The sequence below is a fragment of the Pangasianodon hypophthalmus genome, chromosome 20, assembly GCF_027358585.1.
Source record: "Pangasianodon hypophthalmus isolate fPanHyp1 chromosome 20, fPanHyp1.pri, whole genome shotgun sequence".
Classification (NCBI taxonomy): Eukaryota; Metazoa; Chordata; class Actinopteri; order Siluriformes; family Pangasiidae; genus Pangasianodon; species Pangasianodon hypophthalmus.
In genome coordinates, this window is record NC_069729.1 from 8,617,750 (window position 1) to 8,632,527 (window position 14,778).

Below are 14,778 nucleotides of genomic sequence, written 5' to 3' on the forward strand. Positions count from 1 at the left end.
GAACTTGAACTTGAACACACACACACACACACACACACACACACACACACACTCATTTACACCTAGGGGCAAATTACATAGGTAGTCCGCCTACCTGCATGTATTTTGGAAAAGTAGACCCCCAGATACCCCTTTCTTCTGCAGCACCTCCCACAACAAATGCTGAGGCACACGATCATAGGCCTTCTCCAAATCCACAAAGCACATGCAGTCCGGTTTTTATTTTTTATTTTATTTTATTTTTTTTTTTTGCGCTGTTTTTGGAGCTCCAGTCCAGTAGGTGTCAGTACAGTAGCCGCTTTTCTCTATCTTTCAAATCTACAGGAAGCGAAAACTGCGTCTCGAAAGACATTGCTAGCTCTGTAGCTAATATTACTGACAGAAATATAAACAAAGTAGTGTCGCTATTTAAGATAACGATAAGCGAAAGAAAAGGCTTACATAAGCCTTGCGCCTCTGCTTAAGGTCTGATTCACTAGCTGGGATGCCTAATTTTCCTCGTAATATTACCTTTAATGGGAGGTACTGGAAATTTCACAGTAAGAAGGAAGACATATTTATCAGAAATCGAAGTGCAAGACAAACAGCTCTACGACAAACAGCTCTACGTGTGTGTATACATTTGCAGTGATCTACAGACAGCGTGACCCTGTTTTATTGTCGCCTCGAGCCGCACGATTTGAAAAAATACTGTTCTGATGGAATCTAACTAGCTAAGAAGCTAACGCTATTACGGCTCGAGTTTCTGCGTGTGTTTTAGCCGAAAGATACTGCTGCAGTAAAGTGTAGCTACCAGTTTTATGTTGGAAACATTAAACATATGGTATATGTGCATTTAGCTACAATTTGTTTATGTAGTAAAGTGCTGGTAGATTACTGGTAGTGAGGCTGAGGGCCCCCGTTTTCGTGAGCTTGTCAAAATAGAGTAAACAAACAATGAAGCTTTTGGAAAATTCGAGTTTTGAGGCCATTAATACTCAACTCACCATAGAAACTGGAGACTGTAAAATAATCGGACGGTAAGTTTTTGGGATGTTTTTCGTCATGTCAGTAGACTGGACAGCAAAGTATGAAAATATACTGTAGCTACAAATAGCAGAAGTAATGCCCGGTATTAATTGACCATGTTTATTATTGGTTCAAGAGTGATGGGACAGTGGAATGTAGAAAATAAACATGAGAGTGTGTGTGTGTGTGTGTGTGCGTGTGAGAGAGAGAGAGAGAGAGAACGTGAAAAGTGCCTGTCTCTTGATGTGCATATCATAGTCTGCACCAAGTGTGTATGCATGGTCCATTTGTAGCATTAAATTATTTCCTGAAAACATGCAACTTCTGCTGCTGACTGTTTTGTCATTACTGTTTTTCTTTTCTAGGATTGAAAGTTACTCCTGCAAAATGGCAGGTGAAGACAAGCAGATGTTTAAGCAGTTCTGTCAGGAGGGACTGCCTCATGTGCTGGAAGCTCTGTCTCCTCCTCAGTCATCCGGAATCAGCCCTAACAAGTACATACATGAGAAAGCTGTCCCCAATATCAAACCTTTACATGACTTAACCGTGGCATGGTTGTTGGAGCCAGATGGGCTGGTTTGAGTATTTCAGAAACTGCTGATCTCCTGAGATTTTCACACATAACAGTCTCTTGAATTTACACAGAATGGTGTGAAAAACAAAAACATCCTGTGAGTGGAGGGTTTGCAGGCTGCAGCACCTTGTTGATGAGAGAGATCAGAGGAGAATGACCAGACTGGTCTGAGCTGACAAGAAGTATATAGTAATTTAAATAAGCACTCTTTACAACCGTGGTGAGCAGAAAAGCATCTCAGAATGCACAACATATCAAACCTTGAAGTGGATGGGCTACAACAGCAGAAGACCACATTATGTTCCACTCCTGTCAGCCATGAACAAGAATCTGAGGCTATCACGGACAGAGGCTCACTAAGACTGGAAAAAGACCAGGTAATTTTTTTTCCAGTCTTCAACTGTCCAGTTTCAGTGAGCCTGTGCCAATGATAGCCTCAGATTCCTGTTCTTGGCTGACAGGAGTGGAACCTGTTATGATCTTCTGCTGTTCTCGCACATCCACCACAAGATTCAATGTTTTGTGCATAAAGAAGTGCTTTTCTGCTCACCATGGTTGTAAAGAATGATTATATGAGTTGCTGTATCCTTCCAGGCAGTTTGAACCAATCTGGCCATTTTCCTCTGATCGCTATTATCAACAAGACGTTTCCATTCCATCCTCAGAACTGTCGCTCATTTAATGTTTTTTGTTTTTCACCCCATTCAGTGTAAACTCTAGAGACTGGTGTGTGTGAAATTCCCAGGAGATCAGCAGTTTCTGAAATACTCAGATCAACCCATCTGGTGCCAATAGCCATATATGTGTGTGTGTAATATACAAGCATTTGGACAGTGACACAATTTTGGTACTTTTGCCTGTGGACACCACCACAATGGATTTGAAATGAAGCAATCAATATGTGATTGAATGGTAGACTTTCAGCTTTAATTCAAGGGGTTTAACAAAAATATTGCATTAACCCTTTAGGAATTACAGCCATTTTTTTTGCAGAGTCCCTCCATTTTCATGTTCAAAAGTGATTGGACAAACTAACATTATCATAAATATCAGAATTATTTTTAATACTTGAATGCAAATCCATTGAATTCAATGGCTGCCTGAAGTCTGGAACCCATAGACATGACCAAATGCTGAGTTTCCTCCCTTGAGATGCTTTGCCAGTCCTTTACTGTAGCCACTTTCAGTTGCTTCTTGTTTTGTGGGTCTTTTTGCCTACAGTTTTGTATTCAGTTGTGAAAAGCATGTGTGAAAAGCATGCTCAATTGGGTTGACATCATCAGACATTTAAGAACATTTAATTTCTTAAGAAGCTCTTGGGTTGCTTTTGCGGTATGTTTTGTGTCATTATCCATCTGTACTGTGAGGCGTCTATCAGTTTTGCAGCATTTGACTGAATGTGAGCAGAAAGTATAGCTCTATACACTTCAAAATTCATCCTGATACTTCTATCAGCAGTCACATCATCAATAAACTCCAGTGACCCAGTTCCATTGGCAGCCATACATGCCCATTCCATTACACTTCCTCCACATGTTTGACAAATGGTGTGGTATGCTTTGGATCATGAGCCCTTCCTTTGCTTCTCCATACTCTTCTCATCATTCTGGTACAAGTTATTCTTGCATCAGTGCTGGTCAGGCTTTTTTTTTTTTTCAAGCAAAGTCTAATCTGGCCTTTCTGTTCTTGTAATAATAATAATAATAATAATAATAATAATAATAATAATAATGCATTTTATTTAATGGTGCCTTTCAAAACACCCAAGGTCACCTCACAAGCAGGCAAAAATAAAAATACAAATCACTACACAAGACAAAAGCACACAACAAACACTCAGCATATACAAATAAAATACAGTAAAGAATCAGTAAAACATATTATAAAAAAGCCTGAATAAAAAGATATGTCTTAAGATGCTTTTTAAAAGTCCGCAGGCAATCACTGTTACGAATATCAAGGGGGAAGGGAGTTCCATAGGCGAGGGGCAACATAGCTAAAAGATCTGGTACCCATAGTAGTTAGTCGAATCTGAGGTACCACAAGAGAAATTGAAGATGAGGATCTAAGAGCACGTGGAGGGGTGTAAACATGAAGAAGTTGAGTAAGGTATTCGGGTGCAAGATTATGAAGTGCCTTGTAAGTAACAGGATCTTGAATTGAACTCAATACCTTACTGGAAGCCAATGCAATTGCTGAAGAACTAGAGAAATGTGCTCAGTAGAAGGTGTTCTAGAAAGAACACAAGCTGCAGAATTCTGAACCAACTGAAGCTTATATAGCAGTTTAGATGGAACACCAGTGAGAAGGGCATTACAGTAGTCTATACGTGATATGACTAGTGCATGAACAAGAACTGCTGTATTATTGATTGAGAGAAAAGAATGGAGACGTTTAATATTACGCAGGTGGAAAATGCAGTCTGCGTGATATTGCTAATTTGAGTTTCAAAGGATAGTGTACTATCCAAGATAACACCCAAACTTTTAACCTGTGAGGAAGGACAGATTGCATTATTGTCAATATACAAGGAAAAACAATTAGATTTAGACAAAACAGACCTTGTTCTTGAGTGTTACCAGTGGTTTGCATCTTGAGGTAAGTCTGTATTTACATTCATGAAGGTGTCTCTTGATTTGATTGTAGACTTTGACAAAGTGTTCTTGACTTGGCTAGATGTTATGAAGGGTTTTTTCCAACAAGAAAAGAATTCTGCAATCATCCACTTTAGTTGTCTTCTGTGGCCTTCCAGGCCTTCTGGTGTTGCTGAGCTTGTCAGTTCATTCCTTCTTTTCAAGAATGTACCAAATTGGCCACTCCTAAAGTTTCCGCTATTTTTCTGGATAGGTCTGTTTTGTTTTTTCATAATGATGGCTTCCTTCACTTGCATCGACACCTCTTTGGACCTCAAAGTGAGAATTCACATGAGCAGCTACCAAATGCAAAGTTAACACTTGGAATCAACTCCAGACCTTTTATCTTCTTAATTTGTCATGAAGTAATGAGGAAACAGGCCATATCTGGCCATAAAACTTATTGTCTGTCCATAAAAATTGTCCAATTACTTTTGAGCCTGCGAAAATGGAGGGACTTTATAAAAAATGATTTTCCCTTTGATTTCTTTAAACGTTTAAGCCTTGTGGCCCTTGATGGGCTACCAAATAATGACTAATCTTTTAAGGAAAAAAATGTCCCAGACGATATTTTTGGAAGATTTTGTACACCCTGATGTGTTAGTTTTAATTTTTACATCAAACATTTTAATCATTAATATGATTTTATCTTTGCGCACAAGAAGACTATATAAGTGAATTTCCCTGTTTCTAGCTTTTCCCCAAACAGTTCACTGCAGCAAAAGTAAATGAGCAAGTGGTGGCACAGGAGCTCTCAGGAGTGCATTTGTTTAATTCTTGCTAATTTTCTGACCAATGATTTGTTGTTAAGACCATTAAAAGCTTAATATTTGCCATTTTGGGCTTGACCCCTTTTTTTTTTTTTTTTTTTTTGGCCCAGAAGTGAGTGTGTGTTGTGTGTGTGTATATGTGTGTGTGTGTGTATATATATATATATATATATATATATATATATATATATATATATATATATATATATACACACACACATACACACACACGTGCACACATACAAATGTGCGTACACTTTCAGGCTGAGTCACAGTCAAAGTGGCGATGAAGGGGAGGGTCCACTTTCTGATAAGTGCAGCAGGAAGACTCTGTTCTACTTGATTGCTACTCTCAACGAGTCCTTCAGGCCAGACTATGACTTCAGCCGCACCCGAGGACATGACTTCAGTAGAGAGCCCAGTGTCAACTGGGTAGGGAAATTTTCCCACATACAAATGTTGTTAAAACTATGCTGCATGCTGAAGAGCTGTTTAGATTATATTTACTGACACCAATATTAGAAAATGTAGAATATACTGTGAGGGGAGGCAAGCTCAGCAAAACTATGGTGGTGTCGTTTCAGGTGTTTAATGCCGTGAATAGTAGCTTGTCTGCTGCTGCTGGGGAGGCATACAGTCGCTTGCAGCCTCAGCTCTGGGAGGCCATTGACAATGAGATCAGTCTGACTGAGTGTGACATTTACAGGTACAACACATTTTAATCTAAAACATGAAGGCAGTTCTGAACATTCTGAAGATATCCATGTTCAGGGATCATGATTAATCTAGATCAATTGATTTTACTTTGTGTTTTATGATTAAGATAATTATTTGCTACCATTTTCGGTCGTAATTCCAGCTATAATCCAGACCTTGATTCTGACCCATATGGAGAAGAAGGCAACCTGTGGTCCTTCAACTATTTCTTTTACAATAAGAGGCTGAAAAGAATTGTGTTCTTCACATGCCGCTCTGTTAGGTATGGTTTGTTATTTACATCACACCTCGATTCGGTACATGTACCATGAATTTGAAATATTTCAAGTGGGAGTAAGTTGTGTTTGTAGTTGTGTAATATCTGTTTACTTTGGGTTCTAGTCTTTTTATGACTCCACGAGACTCAGGCATTGGAACGGAGCTGGACCTGGACCTGGATGAAGGCAGCTTTGAGGAGGAGGAGAACATGGATGAGGAGAGGTGAGAACACACTTGAAGATAGTAAGATAATAGAATAAAATATCCAAAAAAAAAAAAAAACAAAGCTGACATTGTAAGTAGGTCCTGTTACAGATTTTCCCCCACACTTTAAATTTTAACTATTTGCATGTAACATAACTTTTAGGACACATATTTTGATTTATACTATATTTAAAAATTGGTACATACAGTAATTACAAGATATGTGAAAATAAATTATGTGATGAATGAAAAGTTTATTCACAGCCCTTTCCATCTCAGCTGTATACAATGTACAGTATAGAGTGAAATGAAATGAAGTTTCTCGTGGTCCCACAGTGCAACATACGTGCATGACATAATGCTGACAGGACATAATGCTGACACACGTGCTGACAGGACTTAAAATGCAATAAGAATAAAAAACACAGTATGCAGTGTAGGAGGCAGTAAGAGCATAAAAGAGCATAAAAACTCCAAATCACAAAACATTTAACATTACAATGAAATACACTGATGTTGCACAAAACACCTTTTCTTACAATCAAGTCATACAACAGACATTTGGCAAATATTTTAGGAAACACGTTTTGATAGGAGACAAACATTGGATATTAAACATTTGAATGTCGATTTTTACACTAAGTTGTACCAGCACAAGCGAATTGTGTTCTATAACAAAAATATCCATTGCAGGTATCGACCTTTATGTGCCCAGTGAAGATGTCATAAATCCGCTGCCTTGCTCCTGAATGCCTCTGAAAAACATTTACATGTCTCTTGGAGTCTAATGTCTTTTCCGTTTTATTTCAAGTGTTTGTTTTTGCTCTCACTATGATAGGATAAATGCTTTTAATAACAGGAACTTAATGAGATCCATACATTGATTTTAATTTTTTAGTGTTTGTGTGTTTCTCAGTAGTTGTTATTGGACTTGTTTTCCTTTTTGTCACTGACTCCTGAGTAATTCTGCACACTGACATAGGAACACTTGATTTTCCTACATTGTCAAAATTCCTGTTGACTTTTTTTTTTTAATTAAAAAAAAATTTGCTATTTACATTATATAAAGTGAATAGTTGTATTTTACACATCACAGTGTGTTGGATGAAGCACTTTACTCTTTACTCTTAATACCTTCCAGTCCTTATTATGACAACATTTTCCAGACTTAATTCAAATGCTAATTGGAAAATGCTAATGCACACATCTGTTTGCAGTTGCATTTTTTGCCTGTGCATAATTTAATACAAACTCAAGTGCAAAACATATATTTATAATTGCAATTTCATGAACAATGCACAGTGGGTGCCAAAATTAAAATGCAAATGAAAGGTCCATTTGACATTTCAGTTTGTTAAGTGGTATGATTCTGTTATGTTGAAAAAGCTATACCAATCCTTACAATTGCAGTTGCACTGTCTCATCCAATCCTGTTTGTGTTTGCATTTTCACTGTCAACAAGGTATATCTATCTGTCAGATGCTATGTCTGGGACTTTTTGGTGTTTTGGAGGAAACCTGTTGTGTTTTAGTTTTGGTAAGTTGGAGCATGAGGATGAGTGCAGTTGTGAATGTAAGGATTGCTGTAGCTTTAAATGTGGCAGAATCATACTAGTTTAGACAATGAAATGTCAAATGGACTTTACAATTGCATTTTAATTTTGGCAGCCATTGTACATTGTTGTTCATGAAAATGCACTCGTAAATGTGTTTTGCAAGTGAATTTTAAATTACACACAAAAACAGGGAACAGAACTGCAAATACACATTTGAATTAACATTTTGTTAGTGTTTGAATTTGAATGAAGTCTGGAATATGCTGACTTTTTTGTACCACTTTCAAAAATTCTGTCTTTTGCCACCAGGTGGTGTGTTCTGCCATGTCATTGTCACTGACGTCAACCTTTTTTTTTCTTTTTTTGGTTTGTGTTTTTTTCCCCCTAAGCTTTAAGGAGAATCCCTGTTTGATCTATCTAGTTATCAATTCTTGGTTGCTGTGATATTAAGGGACCAAACATGTCTTTGGTGTTTTATATTTTTCATGAAAAAATTCTGTGGCATATGCTGGGGTATCCTGGGTTGGCCACTGAGTGTTTTTTCTTCCCTTCAGTGTAATCACTTTGGGGTTGGTGGATTTGGGAAATGGGTGTTCACTTAAGTGCACAATCACATTGAAGGAAGGGCACTTAGACCTGAAGTAGAGCTGGCCAACATGAAGATATAATAACTCTACTGCAATATATTAACATCAAGATACACTTTTATTAGGTGTATGGGTAATGTCAGGTGTAAATTACATTTAAACTTGTTTAGCATTATTTGTGGCTGGAGCTGAATTCTTCAGTTTGCGCCAGTTCATACACATCTGGAAAACAAAGCTAACATGAGCGTGTGATTATTTGCTTTGCTTAAGTAGGATACCTGTTGAATATGCTACTGTGTCATTACATTACTGTTCTACTTTGACATTATTGTTTATCTTTTAGTTTTTTTCCCCCAGATTTGGTCAGTTTAAATAACAGAAGCTGAATATGCTGTACCCTTTGATTAATTTTTTTAGCTGAACTTTATTAGCATAATCCATGTTGAAATTCAGTTCAAATTCAGTGTTCAACTTTTGGCATATTGCTTAATATGTAGAATGTCCTCCTAACAATTTTTCAAGATACATAAAGTTGTAAGCAGCTCAGTATTTTCTGTGTGATGGCAGCTACTCAAAAAGGCCCTGTGTAAAATATGGTGTCTAAAATACATAAAAACGCATTGTTATGAATTATTGGTTTATTGATTCCACATGTTTGATGAATATGCAGTCTTTTTGTTTTTGGCATTTGTTTTATATTGGACAGTGACCCTGCTGTTCCTCATAGTGCACAGCACTAGTTTGTGGAAGCTTACTCATACCCAAGTTACAGAGTACAGCGAATACAGTCACATGTTATTGGATTTTAAATGTTATAAAATACATTTTTGTTACTCAAAATATTTATTTGTGCAGGGTATTCAGAAAGCAGCCAACAACCCCATAGAAAAGAGCTATGGGAAACAGAAAGATGTAATTGATTTTGTACTTCTGTATATTAAAGGAATATTTCTTTTGTTATGGAACAACTTATTGTTTTTTTTTTTTAATGTGTATGGCCCAACTGAGAAGAAGAACAGCTTTGCTGGCCTTGTGTGCTTTGGGCTCTGAAATGCTATGTTTAATAAATCTCCTAAGCTATTATGGGTTGAAGGTTTTTTTTTTTTAATTTTTTATTTTTAAACTACCTAAATGGGTAATTTTATGTTGGAAAATAATCTTATGAAGAGCTCCATGATTTGAAACTACTCAAAGCCTGCCAAAAATCAGTAGTAGAGCATTATTTCATATTCATGAAGAAAACAACAAACTTTCTTTTGTGCATGTTTATTTGTACTGGCAACAAATACTTACAAAACAAGTACAACAACCCCTTCAACTGAGAACAAAATGTAGTGTCCTTTTGTTGCCATGGTTAGAAAAAGATATTTACAAATTCACAAAATAGTTTGACAAACAGATGACAGTCAAAGCATTGTATGCAGGCATCATTACTGACAGCTGTAATGCCTTTCTTTTTCCTCAAATGTGTCACACATGCCACATACCACATTACCATTACATGGAAACGTGCTGTGGTGTAAGTGAACTAACAGTCTGTATTCTTCAGGATCTATGTTCACCCACAGCACATACACATATCAGGCAGTACTCAAGCCTTAGGTCATGTTTTTACCTATGAACGAAGACAACATGCCAACAATGACATCAGGTTCCTCAGAACATTTTTAAAAACCTGGCACTGAGGAAGCTTTATCTTGAAGGGTTATACAGAACTGTAGCAGGATTAACATAGCTCCTAGTCCTATGGCACTGCATTTATCCTTCCTGTTCTACCATGTTATCTGAGTGAATCAGGCCCAAGGTGAGTCACAATACTATAGACATGTCTCTAAGTGTTGTGAAACACCATACTTTTTTTTTTGAACCCTTCATATACAAGAAAGCAAAAGTAAGCACTTTAGCTAACCTATCAGAGATCCACACATTAAATGAGGTTTGGTGATGAAACTTAAATCTTTGGTAGGTTATGCCAAAAAAAAAAAAAAAACTACTTATTATAAACTTATTTTCATAGTGAAAAGGCACTTTAAATTATTTAACTGTGTTTCACTGAAAATTATGTAAACAGTACATACTAAAAGGCACATACTGTGCATCAAGTATTCCAGGATTCAAGTCAGAGGTATCAGGTGATTCAAAGTCTTTCAACAACTTAAATGTACACAGTATGAAATATATACATGAATATCTCAACACTGCTGAAGTGAATGTATGAAGGAGCGGTGGGCTAAAGGTCTAGCTGTGCTTTGAATAGCAAATCTACTCCTAAAGTCATTTTTAAAGCCACCAATGCACAAGACTTTCAACCTTTTATAGCCCTTTTTATTTTTCTCTTAAACAGCATCTATCACCATAGGTATTTCCCAGATGTTGAAATAAACCAATCAAACCAGTGTTCTTAGGTCTATTTGCACAGACCACAAAGGCGAGAAGGTTGACTTACAAACAGCAATCCAATTCTCTTTGTCTTGGAATTTTGAATCTGCTCAGCCTTCCCTGGTATGCAACCACTGCAAACAGTCAGAGATCCCTGATAGTCCAAGCAGATACAAGCAGATGAAAGTTCATGCTGGTGCTTCACCAGCTTCAGTAACTGTCTCCTTCATCGCTTTTCTCAAAGTCTGGCACCACTTGGTCAGTTGAGTGCCTAGAGTTGGGATGCTGGCTGACAAAGGCATTGGTGCTACAGTGGAGCCATGGGTGCAGCAAAATATCTGGAGCCTCCAACCTCTCCACAGGTAACTTTCTGAGCATGCAGCACACTAGAGACTTGGCTCTGGGTGACAGAGTCTCTGGGATTGTGAATGCACCCCTGCGGATTTTGCTGAACAGGGCAGCAGGCTCCACATCTTGAAAGGGGTAGCGACCCACCAGCATGGTGTAGAGTACCACTCCCAGGCTCCAAATGTCTGCTGCCTTTCCAGAGTATGAATGCCGCGAGTTCAAGATCTCCGGTCCCACATAGGCCGGGCAGCCATGTTTGTCTGTGAGAGAGTCGTCATCTCCATTCAGGAGACAGGAGTCTTCTAGGTTCTGCAAAACCAGCTTTGTTCTGTGGGCAAAGAAGAAAGTTCATTTAGATCACTTTCCACCATTAAATTTGGTCCCTGAGTTACTAAACAGGAATCCAAACTCCAAAAGATATCTTTACATCACATACTTATATAGTTATTACTATAAGCTTGTTTTCTGATAAGAAAAAGTTAAAAATAATAACTGACCTTTGTGCATCAGTAAAGACAAACTTGCGCAACTTGAGGTCTCTCAGGACAACGCCGTTTTCATGACAGTGCATGACTGCTGACGCCATCTGCCTGAAGAGACGCACAGCTTCGTCCTCCTGGAGCCGCTTACAGGTGCGCACATATGAGTGCATGTCACCGTAGTTGCGCTCAAAGAAGATGTACACATTCTGCTCCCCCATGATTACCTCTGAAATCTTACAAATGTTATCGTGGGGCAGCAGACGGGTGTACGGAGCAATGAGCTCATGGTACTTCCTCATCGAAAATACCTAGCAAAGAAAAGACAAATTTGATTATAGACCAGCACAAAAAACTAGGCTATTTATTTGTCCACACAAGTCACACAAAGAACAGAAACAGAATGACCTCTTCATGTTACAGAGTTTAAAAAGGAGTCCATACAAGGAAACACTTGTTACTTATTGAGTTGTCCAGTCACTTTTAGTAACCAAGGACAAGTGGTACAGTATGGAAACAGGAAACCCCTGGATCATATTGAAGGACACTGATCTTACCTTACAGGTATGCTCTTGCTCAGTGATGCGATGGACAGCTCGATATGTCTGAGTGCCCTCTGTGGCTTCCAGCAGAATATAGGGCCCAATGGAAGAGACACAGAGCTTCTCTTGGCCTGTGTGCTCTGTGCTGTGAGTTTGAGGCCGAAGGCATGGGGCTAGACCAGGGGAGGGGGGTTGGCTCAGCTTACGGCGCTTGCATTTCAGTGCGTGGGTGTTGTGGGGGTCTTCACAGTCTACTCGCTTCAGTCGCAATGGGGGCGCAGGTGCTGAGAGGTTCACACTCATCTATTAAAAAGGGTGAAGCAAGGGTTATGAATGAATAGAGTCATCTAGCAGAAGTAAGTCAAGGTGTCATCTGAGGACAAAACATGAAAATGATCAAAATTTGATCGATTGCCTTCGATATTATAACATGGTTGGCTTCTGATCTGCATAAACAATAAACAGAGTCATAATATAGCGATAGCACAACCAAGTGCACCATATGCTGTGTTTTTCCTGCATATTAGTTCAGTAGTTGTGCAATACGCACACACATACCAGATAAATTAAGTAAGTAGGTTACTTTAGACTCATCTAGTTGCATGAAGAGTGAACTCTGAGTAGGCTCGATTAGAAATAACAAGTGAGGTAAAGTGACAAAACCATCCGGGAGAAGGCAACGCTGAATCACATCCGCTGTTCCATCAGACAGACTAAAATGGGTGAATGTCTGTGTGATGAGCGCAGCTGCTTGATGCAACCAGGCTCGTACTCAAGTTACTGTCGAAAGCATAGGCGCTGCCAGTGAGTCACACACCGACCTATTACACATTCAAGCGCGCGTCATGACGTGACGTAGCGCAGTCTCGTTTTTCCACTGCCCTATCTGAGAGTTTACACATAATGTAAGCTACTCGTATCTCTGTAAATAATAGGCAATTATTTTTTTGGTTGAAATTCCAAACAAACTAAAAAAAGAAGCCTGAAAATCGCATTTATTTGAGAAAGGCGAAACAGCCTGTCGTGGTTGAGGGGTGGTTTGCGAAAGAGTTGCACCATCACTTTTTCCATCTAAAGTTTAACCCAGACTATTTCACAATTAGCTTTTCTAAACAAAGCGCACCTCATCGAGGCTGGACATACGTGGCAACAATATTTTCTTTCTGAGTGAGATAGCAGACAAAACGAAACGGCTGCCACTCACCTCGCTGCTGAACAAAGGACTCGCTCCTCTTCAATAGCAGAACAATAGTACTTCAAACTCCAGCGCCAGTTGTTGGAGCCAACTCAGCTATTTGTCTCCGTACATTTTTTTCCCCCAACTTGAGAAACAAACTTTAAAAGTAAAATGAAAGTAATGAACTTAGAACATGTATAGAAGCTAACGCAAGAACTCTTCCAGGCGAATTATTGGCATGAGCCAGTCAGGACGCGGTGCCTGCTCCTCAGCTGTAGCTCACTGAGTTACGACTCCACAAAGTATCCAAGACGGTATTACTGAGGAAAATCAGTAGGAAGCCGGATTCCTTTCGGCCTTGGAAGTCTGTAGTTTCCTTTTGGAAAGTTGTTAGGTAAATAATGATGAGTGTCGAAGTGGAAATAGAATCCAGCGCTTCTTCTTGGTGACACTAATGTCTTTGTTCCTTAGTCCCGCTGAATGGAGGCTGATTCTCACAGGAACAACGTCGATTTCTCGAGCAACACAGTCCTTAAAGCAAAGCTGTTCGACGAACACACCAGATAAAAAAAAGTTTGGCGTAAGAGTTTATTGTACGTTTTTAACGAAAAAAAAAAAAAAGTTGTCCAGAAAGTTAGCAAACGTGAGGTGTGGGGGAGGAAAACGTGTCCCGACCCCAGAGGACCTAGTCTGCTGTTAAGCCTTGAAGCGGTACTTAAGATCCGTTGATGAATGAGCTTTCAAATCAGACGTGGCCCCTCCACCTGACCGTCCGATTTGTGGGCTCTCAGTTTAGTCGGCGACTCCTATTATGCTTTTCTGCGTGACACCAGCTTCGCCTCGATGATGCTGTACTTAGCGCGATTGCAACATCTCGAGCTCCACCTCTCGCGTCTGACGACATCTGCAGCACATCGCCGCAATAGCGGGCAGCACAGAGCGCTTGCACGCGAGAGCAAACAAACAGCGGGGCACGAGAAGTAAACACCCGATGCGCCGTGAAAGCAAATATGTCTGAATTTAAACAAAACGCTGAGCTGAAAGAGCGGAAGTCGACCTGGTGGGTTATTTTCGAAATATAAACGTGTGCGTGCTTTTGCAAGCGATGCCCAAAGCTCATGAAACGTGCTAAGCAATTAGTCAGATGCTCAAGGACTACTCAGACGACTCACACGACATTATCGGATTGCAAATAATCATTAAAAACTGGGCTACATGCAGAGTACATGATAAAAAAGTACCAGTGTAGTGTCGCCAATGATATACCACGCCCCCTTTTTCTGAGTCAATACTAATGCAGGTGTTGCACCATGTTTGCAGTGTTTAGTACAGAGACATTCAGGCAGCCTGCATGACATGGAGTCTGCAGTAACTGATCCTTATGAAAGTTTTGTTTATTCTACAAAGGTGTATGCTTTGAAAATATGCCCTTTTAAGGATGAGTTAAACTGCTGCTGTATATCAAATATTATTGTGCATATTTCTGGGAGAATAGTCACGTCTTAGAAGAAAAAAAGAAAACACTGCATGCCCATATTTTGAATTTC

General features: G+C 39.1%; 2 protein-coding genes across 2 annotated transcripts; one reads left to right on the plus strand and one right to left on the minus strand.

Moving 5' to 3' along the window:
* Window positions 1–294: 294 nt before the first annotated feature.
* Window positions 295–9,389, plus strand: maf1a (MAF1 homolog, negative regulator of RNA polymerase III a). The gene is made up of 7 exons (XM_026935365.3): window positions 295–1,019; window positions 1,374–1,502; window positions 5,249–5,417; window positions 5,570–5,691; window positions 5,845–5,964; window positions 6,084–6,182; window positions 6,858–9,389. Exons 1-7 carry the CDS (start codon window positions 937–939, stop codon window positions 6,880–6,882), a joined length of 747 nt encoding a protein of 248 aa, XP_026791166.1. The 5' UTR covers window positions 295–936; the 3' UTR covers window positions 6,883–9,389.
* A 167-nt stretch (window positions 9,390–9,556) lies between these two features.
* trib3 (tribbles pseudokinase 3) lies at window positions 9,557–14,121 on the minus strand. Its single transcript, XM_026935364.3, has 4 exons — window positions 13,259–14,121; window positions 12,070–12,357; window positions 11,531–11,823; window positions 9,557–11,361 (listed from the first exon to the last, which is right to left on the minus strand). The coding sequence occupies exons 2-4, from the start codon at window positions 12,355–12,357 to the stop codon at window positions 10,896–10,898; spliced, it is 1,047 nt and encodes a 348-aa protein (XP_026791165.1). The 5' UTR covers window positions 13,259–14,121; the 3' UTR covers window positions 9,557–10,895.
* Window positions 14,122–14,778: the final 657 nt, after the last annotated feature.